The sequence below is a fragment of the Camelus bactrianus genome, chromosome 7 (genome assembly GCF_048773025.1).
Source record: "Camelus bactrianus isolate YW-2024 breed Bactrian camel chromosome 7, ASM4877302v1, whole genome shotgun sequence".
NCBI classification, from domain to species: Eukaryota; Metazoa; Chordata; class Mammalia; order Artiodactyla; family Camelidae; genus Camelus; species Camelus bactrianus.
The window spans coordinates 38786059-38799788 of record NC_133545.1 but is presented as its reverse complement, the minus strand read 5'-3'; the positions used below and the strand labels follow the sequence as shown (position 1 = coordinate 38799788).

The following is a 13730-nucleotide window of genomic DNA, read 5'->3' as shown; positions in this document are numbered from 1 at the left end:
CCCTTTAAATAACAAACCAAATAAACTGTAAATTGAAACCTTAAACCTGAAGAATAGCTGTTGAAATTCCCTTGTGGTTTTTTGGCTTCAGTGACACACAGAATTCTACCTAAGAAACGCCCTTGAAAATGGGAAGGGTTTCAGTGTTTCACTGTTGAGTATTATGCTGGCTGTGGGTTTGTCATAAATAGCTTTTATTATGTTGAGATATGTTCCCTCTATACCCACTTTGGTAAGAGTTTTTATCATAAATGAGTGCTGAATTTTATCAAATGTTTTTTCTGCATCTATTGAGATGATCATGTGATTTTTGTCCTTTCTTTTGTGTATGTGGTGTATCATGTTGATTGATTTGTGTATGTTGAACCATCCTTGTTCCTGAGATGGACTAAACTTGATCATGGTATATAATCTTTTTTATGTGTTGTTGGATTCTGTTTGCTAATATTTTGTTGAGGATTTTTCATCTGTGTTCATCAATGACATTGACCTGTACTTTACTTTTTTAGTAATGTCTTTGATTTTGGTATCAGGGTGATTGATGGTGGCTTTATAGACTGAGCTTGGATGAGTATTCCCTCCTTTTCAATCTTTTGCAAGAGTTTGAGAAGAATCAATAGGAGTTCCTCTTTGTATGTTTGGTAGAATTCCCCAGTGAAGCCATCTGTCCTGGACTTTTGTTTGTAGGGAGGTTTTTTTATTGCTGATTCTATTTCATTTCTAGTGATTGGTCTGTTCAAGTGATCTATTTTTCTTGATTCAGTCTTGGTGGACTGTATTTTCAGAAACTTGTCCATTTCTTCTAGGTTGTTCAATTTATTTCCATATAGTTGTTCATAGTATTCTCTTATGGTTTTTTTGTATTTCTGTAGTATTGGATGTAATTTCTCCATTTTTCTTTCTCATTTTATTTATTTGTGTTCTCTCTCTTTTCTTGTTGGTGAGCCTGGACAGCGGTTTGTCAATTTTGTTTACTCTTTCAAAAAAACCATCTCTTGGTTTGATTGATTTTTTCTAGTATTTTAAAAAAAAATCTCTGTTTTATTTATTTCCTCCCTGTTCTGTATTGTTTCTTTCCTTCTGATGACTTTAGGTTTTGTTTGCTCTTCTTGTTCTAATTCTTTTAGGAGATAGGTTAGGTTTTTTATTTGAGATTGCTCTTGTTTTTTGAGGAAGGACTGTATCATGAGCTTCTCTCTTAGGACTGCTTTTGCTGCATCTCATAGATTTTGTGTGGTTGTGCTGCCCTTGCAAATGAAGGGAGATAGATGTGAAGAAAGTCCAGTTTTCTGGGATTGTGGTAGATGTTGGTGCTCCCAGATGCTCTATCAGAGAATTTATCCCCAAGAAAGGAATGAAGTAATTTGTATCCAGTCTTTGTTTGATATTTTTCTTTTTTTGTGAAAGGCAGACAGTCTTTAGAATGGAGAGAAAAACCCTACATATGGAAAGAACCCAGTACATTTTCCCTAGTAAACAGTCAAATGCTATATAAATTGTACAAAGCCGTTCTTGTATCTTAGTATTTTCTGTGCATTTTAAAACCTACTTGATAATCAACCAAGTCTTGAGGTGTGCTACATGGTAATTTTAGTTCAGTTTGGTGTAGATCAGACAAGAGAAAAGAGGATGCAGCTTATTGTCTCAGATATTGTCACATTCTCTTGGAAACTGAATAGGTTTTTAATATCAGAAAGTAGAGTAGTGATTCAGTGTAATTAGAGTTTATTATGTGAATTCTGAAAAAAACCCAAAGCATTAAAGGTAAAAATATTTAGGAAAAATACTCTACACTAGAGAGATTTCTGAAAATGACTTCCATAGTCCTAAATTGAAAATAATAAGACAGGTGATGGATATGTATATTACTTTGATTGTAAAGGTAGTTTTACAGGTGTATGTATATATCCAAAATCATCAGATTGTATATATTAAATAGATGCATTTTTTGTATATCAATGATGTACCTATAAAGTTTAAAAAGTAACAAGAGATCAAGTATTTTTCTACTATTTTTGTGAGATCAAATATCTTTATAATCAGAATTGTAAAATATTTCCACACAGAAGTCAATTATATTGACTGATTCAGTATAGTTGGATTTCAGAAGAAATATGTATATATTCCTGCCATGCCACTTTTGTAAGATTCAGATCCATACTCTGAATTATTACCTCACACAACAAACTTTACTATCTCTCTCTCCCTCCTCCTTCCTGCTCTTTTCTGCCTCTATACTTTTCTTCATCTTTCTTTTATATCTATTTGTACCTTGGCTTGTTCTACTTGTTTCTTAAAGGATTTAAAATATATAAAAATTATAAAAATTTCTAAAATACGAAAGGAGAAAATAAATGATTGAAAGATTAGAGAGAGAAAATAAGAGCAGGAAATTGATAAAGGTAAGAATAAGATTAATATCCAGAAATGTATACTGTACAATTGATAAGATGCCAGCAGCCTAAAAATAATAAGAAAGTATTTTGGTTCCAATTTTCAGAATGCTCCAAAGATCAAATCAAATCAGTTGTTTAGGAGATGCATAACCTTTACTGATGCTGAGTCCAGGATGAAAATTCTCTCCTGAATAACACAAAGACAACTCCTTTAATAATGTCTCTATAGCTTATTTTTTATTATTATAATTATTATACTTCTATTATTATAATTTATGAGTAAAAATTTCATAGAGCTTTAAAAATAATAAAACTCAGTTTACTAAATATGTTCTACCTGAGCTGAATGCAGTGCAGTTTAAGCTGCAGCTTAATACAGGGAAATAAATTTAGAATGCCTAGTATTGCAGGTTTTTAGTATCTAGTATTTTCCGCAAGAATTGGGCAACCAAACTCAGTAATTCAGAAGTAAAATGTAGCTAGAAGGAGTCATGGGTTTTGTTTTGTTTTTAAATGAACAATATTAGAACATGTTTGAAAATTAATTGAAATTATTGAGTTCATGGGAGAGGCTGATGATCAGGAAGGAGAAAGGGATCATAAAGCAAAGAATCCTTGAGACGGAGGGAGGGGGTGAGAAGCAGAGCCTGGTTGGGGGTGAGGTTGATGAGAATTGGAGGACAGGTCTTTGTAACTTTACTGTGATAGGAGATATTGGATGTAGGTCCAGGAAGATTTTGTAGATTTGTTGTTGGGAAGATAAAGGAGCTTTGGTGATGTCTAAATTTGAAGAAAAAAAAAAGGTATGACATTCATTTCTTGGAGAATAAGTAAGCAAACTCATGAAAGGTAAGGCAATGTTGAATTCCTATTTGAAGTCTGAGATCCTGAATTTTGAAGTGAAACTAGCCATCCTTAGATGACTTTCTCTGGCAGTGATTTGTTTATCAGTAGCCGAGCAACTAAAGTCAGGGCTGGAATTTTGAAGCAGAGAATTGGAGATAAAATATTTTTATGAGAACGATTGTAATAGTGGATTACTAAATCTAAGATAAGAGCAGTAAAGATAAGACAAGACTAATACATAGTGAAAAATTAATGGGTTCAATGGATCACATGTCTCAAGAAGGCTGAAGTGAAATATTAGGAGTTATAGAGCAAGTGAACTAGAAGAACAAAGTGTGGTGGGTGGTCAGAGAATGATTGAGCTGTTGGTGTTAAGAGGTCAGAGGGACTACAGATTCTGGTGACAAGCTCATCATACAAGGTGTGAGGTTGGGGAAGTGGATTTTGAAGACAGAGAGAAGACCAATGGAAACAGGGATTTCTGGGAAATCAAATGTCTAGGTTGTGGATATTGGAAGAGATTGTTCATGTTAGCACAATGAATGAGAAAAAGAAACACATTCAGACATATTATTGTGCAACTTTAGACCACTAAGGATGAGGAGCATAGCCTCAAAGATTAGAAATGAAAAAAACAATCTACTCAAGGAACATGAATCATAATCATTAGATGCTAGTTGACAATGGAAAAATTTTCCCTAATATCTGATGGAAATGATTTTCAGCTTAGAATTCTGTAGCCTCCTAAACTGGTAATTAGCAATGATGCTGAGTAAATGTATCCTCCCATTATCACAGGTAGGGCTAAGCAGATGCAAATAGCAAATTTACGTTGCCTCAGGTAGGCCTTTGGAAAATGGAAAGGATAATTAACATACTAAACATTTCAATATCCTGAAGGATTTCCACATACTAGAAGGAGTGATTAAATTGAATAAGATCAAGTTTAAAAGTCCTTTGCTTATCCATTTTGATTATTTTGCTTTCATGTATAGCAAAAGAATTGTAATCATGTACGTGAATAAGAATGGGCCCTTGAAAACGGCTTTCTTTTTATATCTGCCAAAAGAGAGCATATGTGATCTTGAACTGTATTAAACAGAATATCTTCAGAACAAAGAAAGTGAGAGTCTTGCTCCACTCATCTGCATAGATCATACACCTTTGTTTATTTTTAATTCAGCAGACATATTAGACATGAAGACTGTTGTGGCTGTTGTGGAGCTCCTGGACTAATGGGAGAGACAAACAGGTAGAGAACTGATCATAGAATGCTTGATGTGCTTGAAGCACAATTTAGCTGCTATTGGAGTCCAAAGAAATGAGGTTCCATAAGAGATTTTATTTGTAAAGGACCTTGAAGAATGAATAGGTGATTATTAGGTGGAGGGCATTCCAGAAAGAGGAAAAGGTATTTTCTGATGCTTGATAAAGCACAGGGATTTTAGAGATCAGTAAGTTTTCTTCTCTGCCTGGAAATTCATAGAGTAGAGACTCTGTAATAGTCCTTTAATGAAGCCAAAAAATTTAGGGACAAGTGTAATCATCAAATCTAAAGTCATCTGACACCACCTCATGCCACTGTGAGCACTTTAATGTGTACAGTGATTCATCAATATAATATTACTGTTAATATTTATCTTGGAATTTCTTAACAATATTATCAAGGGACAATGGGAATATTATATAAATCTAGTTCAGAAAAAGCCTTTTGAAAAGTAAGTTTAGAGGAACCATCCATAGTTTCTACTAATACTGAAGAGGTTGTATATTTAGAGAATATTATACTAATATCTACTGAAATTGTTTATATTATTTCTTCCAACTTTTGGTTTAAAAAGCATTCATCTGCTTTCCCATCTCACATTTTAAAATTTCCAAAGAGCATAAATTATATTGATGCTTTGTTTATGATATGAATACAAACATTATTTATTTTGATGAACTTCAGATGTTCTGACGTGAATATAGAGACTGACGTTATGCATTTTTGTGCCCTGCTTAATTAAATATATTATTTTCTCAATTTGTAGTAGGGTGGAATGGCAATTGACTAGGCTCCAATCATCCAAATTTATTTCATTTGGAAGCTGAAATGGTTATTTCCACAGAGCTGCTATTACAAGATGCAAAGGAAAAGAGATAAAAAAATAAACTGAATGTTCATTTTGGCAGCTATTTTAATTACCAATATTATGAGGGTGTATTTTAGAATACAACTTTCTTCTTTCATGTTATATTATAAATAGAAATTTTCATTTCTCCTTTCCAAGAAATGTATACTCTGGAAAGTCTCCAGGGCAATGTTAACTATCTTGGAGTACTAGTACTGAGAAAATGCTTAATAATCGAAATAATGCCTTAAAAATCTTTGACTCATTGATTTACTGGTTTTTGGTAATCTGAAAAACCCAACTTACAAATACTGTATTTATATTTCTAAATACCAAGTCTGATAGTAAATTTTTTATTATAAAAAATTTATGTGTATTGCATGTATTGATGAAAATAAGAAAATAATTGAGGCCAAAATTTTAAAGGTACATAAAATATTATACCTATTTAAATGTTTATTATGATTTTTACATTTTTGTTATTTGGTGATGTTCATGTACTATACTTATTTATAGTAAAGTACCATCTTAACCCATTTGAGCTGTTACTGAAAAATGCCATAGCCTGGTGGGTGGCTTCTATACAACAGAAATTTATTTCCCATAGTTCTGGAGGCTGGGAAGTCTAAGATCAAGGCACCAGTAGATTTGATTTCTGGTGAGGTCTTGCTTCCTGGCTCTTAAATGGCAGTCTTTTCACTGTGTCCCGATATGGCAGAAGGGATAAGGGAGATTTCTGGGGTCTCTTTTATGAGGGTGCTAATCTCATTCATGATGGCCCCACCCTCATGACATAATCACCTCCCAAAGTTCCCACCTCCAAATATTATCAAATTGGATGTTAGGATTTAACATATAAATTTTAGGGAGATGCAAACATTTGGTCTATAGCAAATATCTGCTGGATATCTAGAATTTTATTCATATGAGTTTTTCATTGAGCCGTAGTTTTTTTATTTGTTCCACTGCATACTTTTTGTATCAGAGTTTTAGTTTTTTCAACCAATATATTTTGAACATCTAATTTTGCTTGATCTAAATTTTATAATACAAAGATTAATTGCATTTGTGTAGGTTTTTTCCATATAGTATTATAGTTGATCTCCATAACAACCTTTTGAGGTATATTTTATTTTCCCCTTGTGTAGATGAAGAAATTGAAGGTTAGATTATTTGTACTGAGGTCATAGATTAAAAAATTTGCTAACATTTTAAGATTTAGTCAAGGGTAAGACCTGAGAAACTAGGGATTTCCTTTCTAATATGATGCCCTTCATTGATATATATGCCACCATCAACTGTTACCTGGATCATGGTTGTAATATCCTAACTGTAAGTCTATTCTTGTCCCTTTCCAACTCCTTTTCTGCTTGGCAGCTCTTGTAATAATAAGAAAGAAAGAAACAATTACACATTATATCATGCTACTCTCTAGCTTAAAATTCTTTGTGTTTATAAAAATATTCAAACTTTATAGCGACCCTTTTAGGTCTCCTTGTATATTCTGGCCTGGCCTAACATCCAGCTTTATCAGTGTGCAGTCTCTTCCTCACTCTGGCCTTCTCTCAGTTCCTGGTACATGTCTGACTTTTTCTGCCCTGAAGTCTTTGAACTTGCCATTCCCTCTACCTATTCTTCCAAGCTTTATGCACAAAATGGTTAGGAGTATGGGGTCTAGAATCAAATTGATAATTGAAATCCCAGCCCTGGCTTACTGTTCATTTGACTGACTTGAAAAAATTATTGTGCCTGTTTTTTCTATCTACAAAATGGGGATAAAATAGTACAATTATAATATGTAAGAATCAAATGAGATAATTCTCAAAAAGCAATTTCCTGGTACATTCCAAGTGTTTAGGTAAATTTTATCTACTAGTATTATTTAGTTGCTATATTATATGAAATAATATAAAGACTATTTTACTTGTTAGTTTTTATCACAGCACCCTTTTTATCTGCATCATAGTTCTTTCATAACTTAAAATTATTTATTTACTTACTTATTTTCTGCCCTCCTCACTAGGGTGAAGACCAGAACCAGTGTGTGTTGTTCCTCATTGTCTCCCCAGCACATATCACTTAGTATCTTTAGAATGAATGAGTAGGTACAGGGTTACCTTCAATCTTCTTGAGACTATCAAAGATAGTCTTGCATTGTGGCTGTTTCATAAAGGGAATTGCATTTCATTTCTCTCATTTGTCCTTTTCCTTTGAACCTACTGTACATGACTTTTCTCTGTTACTTTATCTTTAGGAAGTGGAAGTCTTTGTTTTCCCACAATGGGGGTTTGAGATTGGTCTCTCAGAGAGTTCATAGGCCTCTGTTCAGATAATCCAAATCTTGATAAAAGATAAAGGGAAATGTTTAGATGTGCCCACATTTCATTTTAGCAGATTAGGGATTTTGTTGCCTGTCAGGAGTGGGGAAGGAGCTCAGCTGTAAGCAGCAGAGATAAGACACTTCATCTCTCTGGGGATGAGTTCTGGGCACCACTGCCTTTCTTGGCTTGCCCAGACATCCCCTGCTTTCCTTAACATAAAACCCATGCCCAGTGTAAGCTGTGAATGGGGACTAAATCCAGGACTTCCTAGGAGACATTAGGATAGGTGTTAATTCGATTTGTCTTTCCTCATCATCTGCTCAACCTCAGGACAGCTGAGCTTGGGGGTACTGTTGGTATTTTGCTAAGAATCCTGTGCATGTTTTCCCCGGTTGTAAATTCTAAGAAATTTTCTAATTTTAAATCAAATTTAACTAATTAAACTAGTAAATCTAACTTTTTGGTGGACACATTTGCCTGGAAATAATGGAATATGTCTTGTTAGGAGATTTTCTTGCAGTACTTACATGGGTGATTTAACAGAAACTGGTGTATTATCTTGTTATAGTGCAGCACAAAAACTACTTACTCAGATTCAGATATGCTGGCCTCCGCACTGTTCCTAAAAGAGCATTTCTGCATCAGGGCCTTTGCACTCACAGCTTGCTTGACTGGGAATGCTCTTCCCATAGATATCCCTGTGGCTTGCGCCTTCATTTTATTCAGGTATCTTGAAATGTATATTTTTTTGTATCTTTGGCCAGATGATTTAGTTCTTTCAAAAAATGTGTCATAATAATCCCAGTTGTTATGTGCATCTCTTTTAAGATTTGTAAATTGTGACACATTTGTATTGAAAAATTATAGTTGAATGGGGTAACTTACTCTCTGTAGTTTTATTTCATTTTATGTATAAGAAATTTTATTCTTTATGTATATTTAGGCTATACCCCCAGTTTATCTACCTGTGTGTGGAAGCCTATTCAAAATCCTTCTAGAACCTAAATGAATTAATATTCTTTTGAAATATCAGCACCGTAACATTTATGTAAAAATTTGCAGCTCTATCTAAAATGATAGCAAATTCTATCCTAAGGAAAACACATTTTATTCAGGCCACTTTTTTCGTATCTCTTTTTTGAAAGTTTTTGGGTTAGTTAGGTTCTTTGTGGGGCTAATGAAGTTTATGATAGAATCCCTGCCCTTTAGTTTATAATATCTTTGGGGAAATAATGGTGACAGTGATGACAATAGGTAACACTTATTGAGCACCTAATATGTTTCAGGCACCATTTTAAGTATATAATTAAAAGGTACATATACATGAGAAGAAATGACCACATTAAGACCGTGTGTCTTCTCACTTTCAGAATCTCAGAATATGGACATAGTAAACGATCTTGTTCAATATGATGAACCTTGGAGGGAGCTCTTCTTTAATGCTCTTGACAGGTATTCCTACAGGATCTCCATGAAGATTTTCAAGAAGGGCAGGACTCTGAGCCCTGAAGGAGGAGCTTACAGAGCCCATAAGGAGCTGAGGCTGAAAGATGAGGGCCATATCCAGCTGTGTGAGGTGTGGCAATGCCTGCAATAGGAGCTGGAGGAGTTGCTGATGGCAGCCTGTCTGAGGAAGCCACAAGATGGTGTGAGAAGCCCACGTGAAGTAGGTGGGGTCAGAAAAGCAGCTGAAGGAGGCGTGGGTCAACATGCTATAGGTGGAGGTAACAAACGTGAAAAAACTGATCACCATATCCACAGCAGCCTCTCCCAGCCGTGAGCTCCACCTGCAGCTGCTGAGCCCCACTAAGGCTAGCCTCTACAAGGTCCCAAAGCACTGGCAGCTCCCTCTGCTCAGCCGTGTGCCCCATGGTGGGACATGCCCTCACTCTGGGCTATGATGACAAAGAGGTAGATGTGATTTTTTTTCATGCTAGACAAGTCCTGTTCCTTCCTGGAAAGGTTGTACCAGGAGAATGTGAGGAGTTCACAATACAGGATCTCTTGGCGCTGGTGCAGGTCACTTTGGAGGATAACACATTCACTGTCTAGTCTGTGGCTTTGCAGGTGCTGCCCACATTTAGGGAAGCCACAGTCATATGTGGCAGTGCCAACATATGTGTCCACACCTGCCACTATCACATTCAGCTCTGTCACTCCAGTAGTAACAACTACATCTCACCATCCTCTCCGGCCTGCGTCACTGCAGTATGCAACTTCACCATCTAAATCTGCTATATCTAGGAAGGCCTATGTGGCAGAACATGAAGCCAGTGTTTTGAGAGATCACAAAGCTACAAAAGGAGATGTAGCTGACTTAGCTCACCTTCTTCCTCAGAAGGCTGAGGGCATTGCCTGGGCCTGGATGGTCTGACTTCTGCAGATGACCCGCCTTTCTTCCCCACTGAGTTCTACAACTCCCAATGAGACTTTTAAGAAAGCACCAAGTAATAAGGGGCTCAGAGCCTAAAGCACTTGCAATGGTATGAGGTAGTTCCCTACCTCCTAAGGCAGCTAACTCTGTGAATATCTATAATTATTCTACAACTCTTATTGTGCCTCTGCCCTTGGTAACTCCCTTGCTATTGCCTAATTCTTCTGCTATGTGATAGGCCTTCACATGCCTGAAAATAGTTATCTATCCCTTGAGGAAAGTCTTGGCACTCTGTGGCAAGGTCAGCCTTAATGGGATATCCCTGAATCGATGATGGCAGAAGCAGTGTTCATTCTTCCCCCATAACTCCATCTTTCCAAGTCTACAGTGAGTTCCTTGAGGGCAGAGGCTCTTGCTTTATTCATGATTTTATCCTTAGCATCTTGTACTGAGTTATAGAAATAAATGAAAACGTGAATAAATACCACTCTGGGTTTACTCTGTTGGATCCCAAGTTTACCTTGGGTAAGACCCTAGATTTAAAGGATTCTAATGCTCCTGTACTTTGTCATCATCATTCTTTCTTCTGCTTCTCCACTCCCACCCCTCCACAATTGTGCTTCTGTGCACAATTTCTTCTTCTTCTAAAGCATTAAATCTTCAGTGGCATTTACAAAGAAAGCTAAAAGCTGTCATATCTAACCTTGGTCCTACTGTCTTTAATGGGGAGAAATGAGGAAAGCATCTACTCAGCATGATGGGCAGATGCCAACATCCAGAATGAGACTGGAGTGAGGGGAGGCCTGGGGAAACTACAAGGGGAATGATATGACAGCAGAGAAGACCATGGTCTTTGCTGTGCACCATGGTAGGCATACCTAGTATATTTTATTTCTTATATAATTGAAGAGAGTATGACTAGAGGAATGAGAGCAGATATATTCTTGAATTCTGGCTGAGGATGACAAATTTAAGTCCTAAAAGCCAATCAAAAGATGTAATATATTTATAAAATTTGTCAAGGTACATGGGGAATATAAATATTTCACATGCACATGTCATGTGCATGACCTAAGGCTAGACCTAAGACTCCTTAAGCAAAATGACTGAGTTAGTCTTTATACTCCCAACATTTCTTTCTTTACGAAATTGCACATAATAGATGTTCAGTAAATGGTGAATTAAATGGAGTAGGTGACTTAGATCTCAAAAAGTGTATAATCTCTTTGAAGAGACTGAAAATAATCATCTGGAAAGCTAAGTAAGAGTACATGGTTGTATGTGGTTAAGTGTGTTGTTAACTGTAGGCATTCTAAGTCTATATATGAATTCAGAGAAATGCAATTTTGTGAGGTGGTTAAGACTGACAGATAATCTTAGGATTAATAGCTACAGTTCCACCCTTCTATACTGTAGGTGGGAATGTGAATTGGTGCAGCCACCATGGAAAACAGTATGAAGGTTCCTTGAAAAATTAAAAATAGAGTTACCATATGATCCAGTAGTCCCACTCCTGGATGTATATTGGGAAAATATGAAAGCTCTAACTTGAAAAGATACATGCACTGCATTGTTCATAATAGCACTATTAACAATAGCCAAGACATGGAAGCAACCTAAGTGTGCATTGACAGATGAATGGATAAAGAAGAGGTGGTATGTATATACAATGGAATATTATTCAGCCATAAAAAGAATGAAGTAATGTCATTTGCAGCAACATGGATGTAACTAGAGATTATCATATTAAGTGAAGTGTCAGACAAGGAAAGACAAACATCATATGATGTCAGTTATATGTGGAATCTAAAAAATAGTACAAATGAACTTATTTACAAAACAAAGAGACTCACAGACATGGAAAATAAACTGGTGGTTAACAAACGGGAAATGCGGAGAGAGAAATTGGAAGTATGGGATTAACAGCTTCACACTACTATATATAAAATAGCTAAGCAACAAAGATTTACTGTACTGCACAGGGAACTATATTCAATATCTTGTAACAAACTATAATGGAAAAGAATAGAAAAAAAGAATACACACACACACACACACACATATATGTATGTGTAACCAAATCACTTTGCTGTACACCTGAAACTAACACAATAATGTAAATCAACTAGACTTTAATAAAAAAAATTGCTAGAGTTTCAATTCCTGCTCTGTTACTAACTGGCTAGGTGACCTTGCAGATTATTTAAACTCTTCTATGTCTAGATTTATTCTTCTGTAAAATGGGGATAACAGTATTTCCCCCATGGGGCTATTGAGATTTAAACAAGAATTTGAAGTGCTTAAGATATTAGACTGGCACATATTAGACTACTATAGATGGTAAAGAAGTAAAGGTTTCTTGAGGTAGGTGAGGTTGAAGCCAGGTCCTGGAGAATAAATAGGGTTTAGACAATTGGGAAAGGATATATCATGAATTCTAGCTCTGACATTTAATTTGCTTTGTGACCTTTGGCAAGTCTCTGAATTTCGCTGTGCCTGGTTTTCCTTTTTGTAAAGAAGAGGTTGTTGCAATCATGGTGCTTGGTGCATGGTTGGTGCTCAACAAATAATAGTTGCTCTTATCATAGATGTAGTTATTGCCACTGCTGTCATCATCATTGTCATCACTGTTGTCATCATCATCCAGGTAGAAGATGGACAAGAATTTGGCTGTCTTGGAGCTGAGGTTTCAGGAAATGGAGGGAAACAAGATTTATATTTAGGGAAGGGTCTTACTGTAAAATCTCTCTTCAAATGAAAGAAGCATTAGAAAAATAAAAACCTTTGATTGTGATTACAGGGATTTAAGCTGGCTGCTGTGTCCAGGATATGGGACTTTTTATGGAATAAATTTTATTTCACATCAATTTTTTGAAACAAACTAATGGTAACAGATTGTGCTTTTGCAATGGCTGTTTTCTTACCTTTTGAGCAAAGCTTTCTTAAGAAGAATCCAAAAGTTAATGTTTTTATTGTACTGAAACCTATTTTAAGATAGGTAGTAAAACGGACCATACGCTGAAGCTTGCCACTCTGACCACATACCTTTGGAATGAAACTTGAAAATGTTAAGTTGTTGATGCAGAAAGTCACAAAAAGGTAGTAGAATTATTTTTATTAAGCCAATAGAAATTATATCTATATTCCAAAAAAGAAATCTTTGTCCTTTTTTGTGTTGGTGTTCCTGTCAGAGTTAGTGATAACTGATACAGTTTCAGCTAATAATTATGTGTTAATAGGCATTTTTCCTTAATTATTTTTTCTCTCTTAGAGCGATATCGCATTCAGAGTGAACAATTTGAAGATCTTTGGCTCATAACAAATGAGCTTATTATTCGCCTTCAAGAATATTTTGAAAAACAGGGAATCAAAGATTTCGCATGTTCTTTTTCTGGATCTATGCCCCTTCAAGAGTATTTTGAGTTGATTGATCATCATTTTGAGGTGTGTATAATCATAATCCACATCATCTTTAGTTTTTCAGTATATGAAAGAGAAAGAGATGCTGTAGAGGTAAGAATTCTAGTATACATGCTATTAGGCTGTGGATTTCAAGTTGTTATTCTTATGTGGATGGTAAGGTTGTGAATCTGTTCCTGCCCTCTTGCCTAGTTTGTGATCAATTGCAGACTTTTACAGAGTGGCTGCCTAGAGCTAAGCATGTGGTCTGTCCTCAGAA

General features: G+C 35.6%; 1 protein-coding gene across 20 annotated transcripts in view; it reads left to right on the top strand.

The window, feature by feature from the left end:
- BBS9 (Bardet-Biedl syndrome 9) overlaps nt 1-13730 on the top strand; it is a 462928-nt gene that overhangs the window by 184647 nt on the left and 264551 nt on the right. For all 20 annotated transcript variants that reach the window (XR_012508126.1, XR_012508125.1, XR_012508123.1 and 17 more), the window contains one exon: nt 13323-13495. Coding sequence is in view for 12 of the 20 variants with exons in the window: in XM_074367248.1 (XP_074223349.1) it covers nt 13323-13495 (173 nt within the window). In the remaining 8 variants the exon portion in view is untranslated. The remainder of the gene's footprint in view (nt 1-13322; nt 13496-13730) is intronic.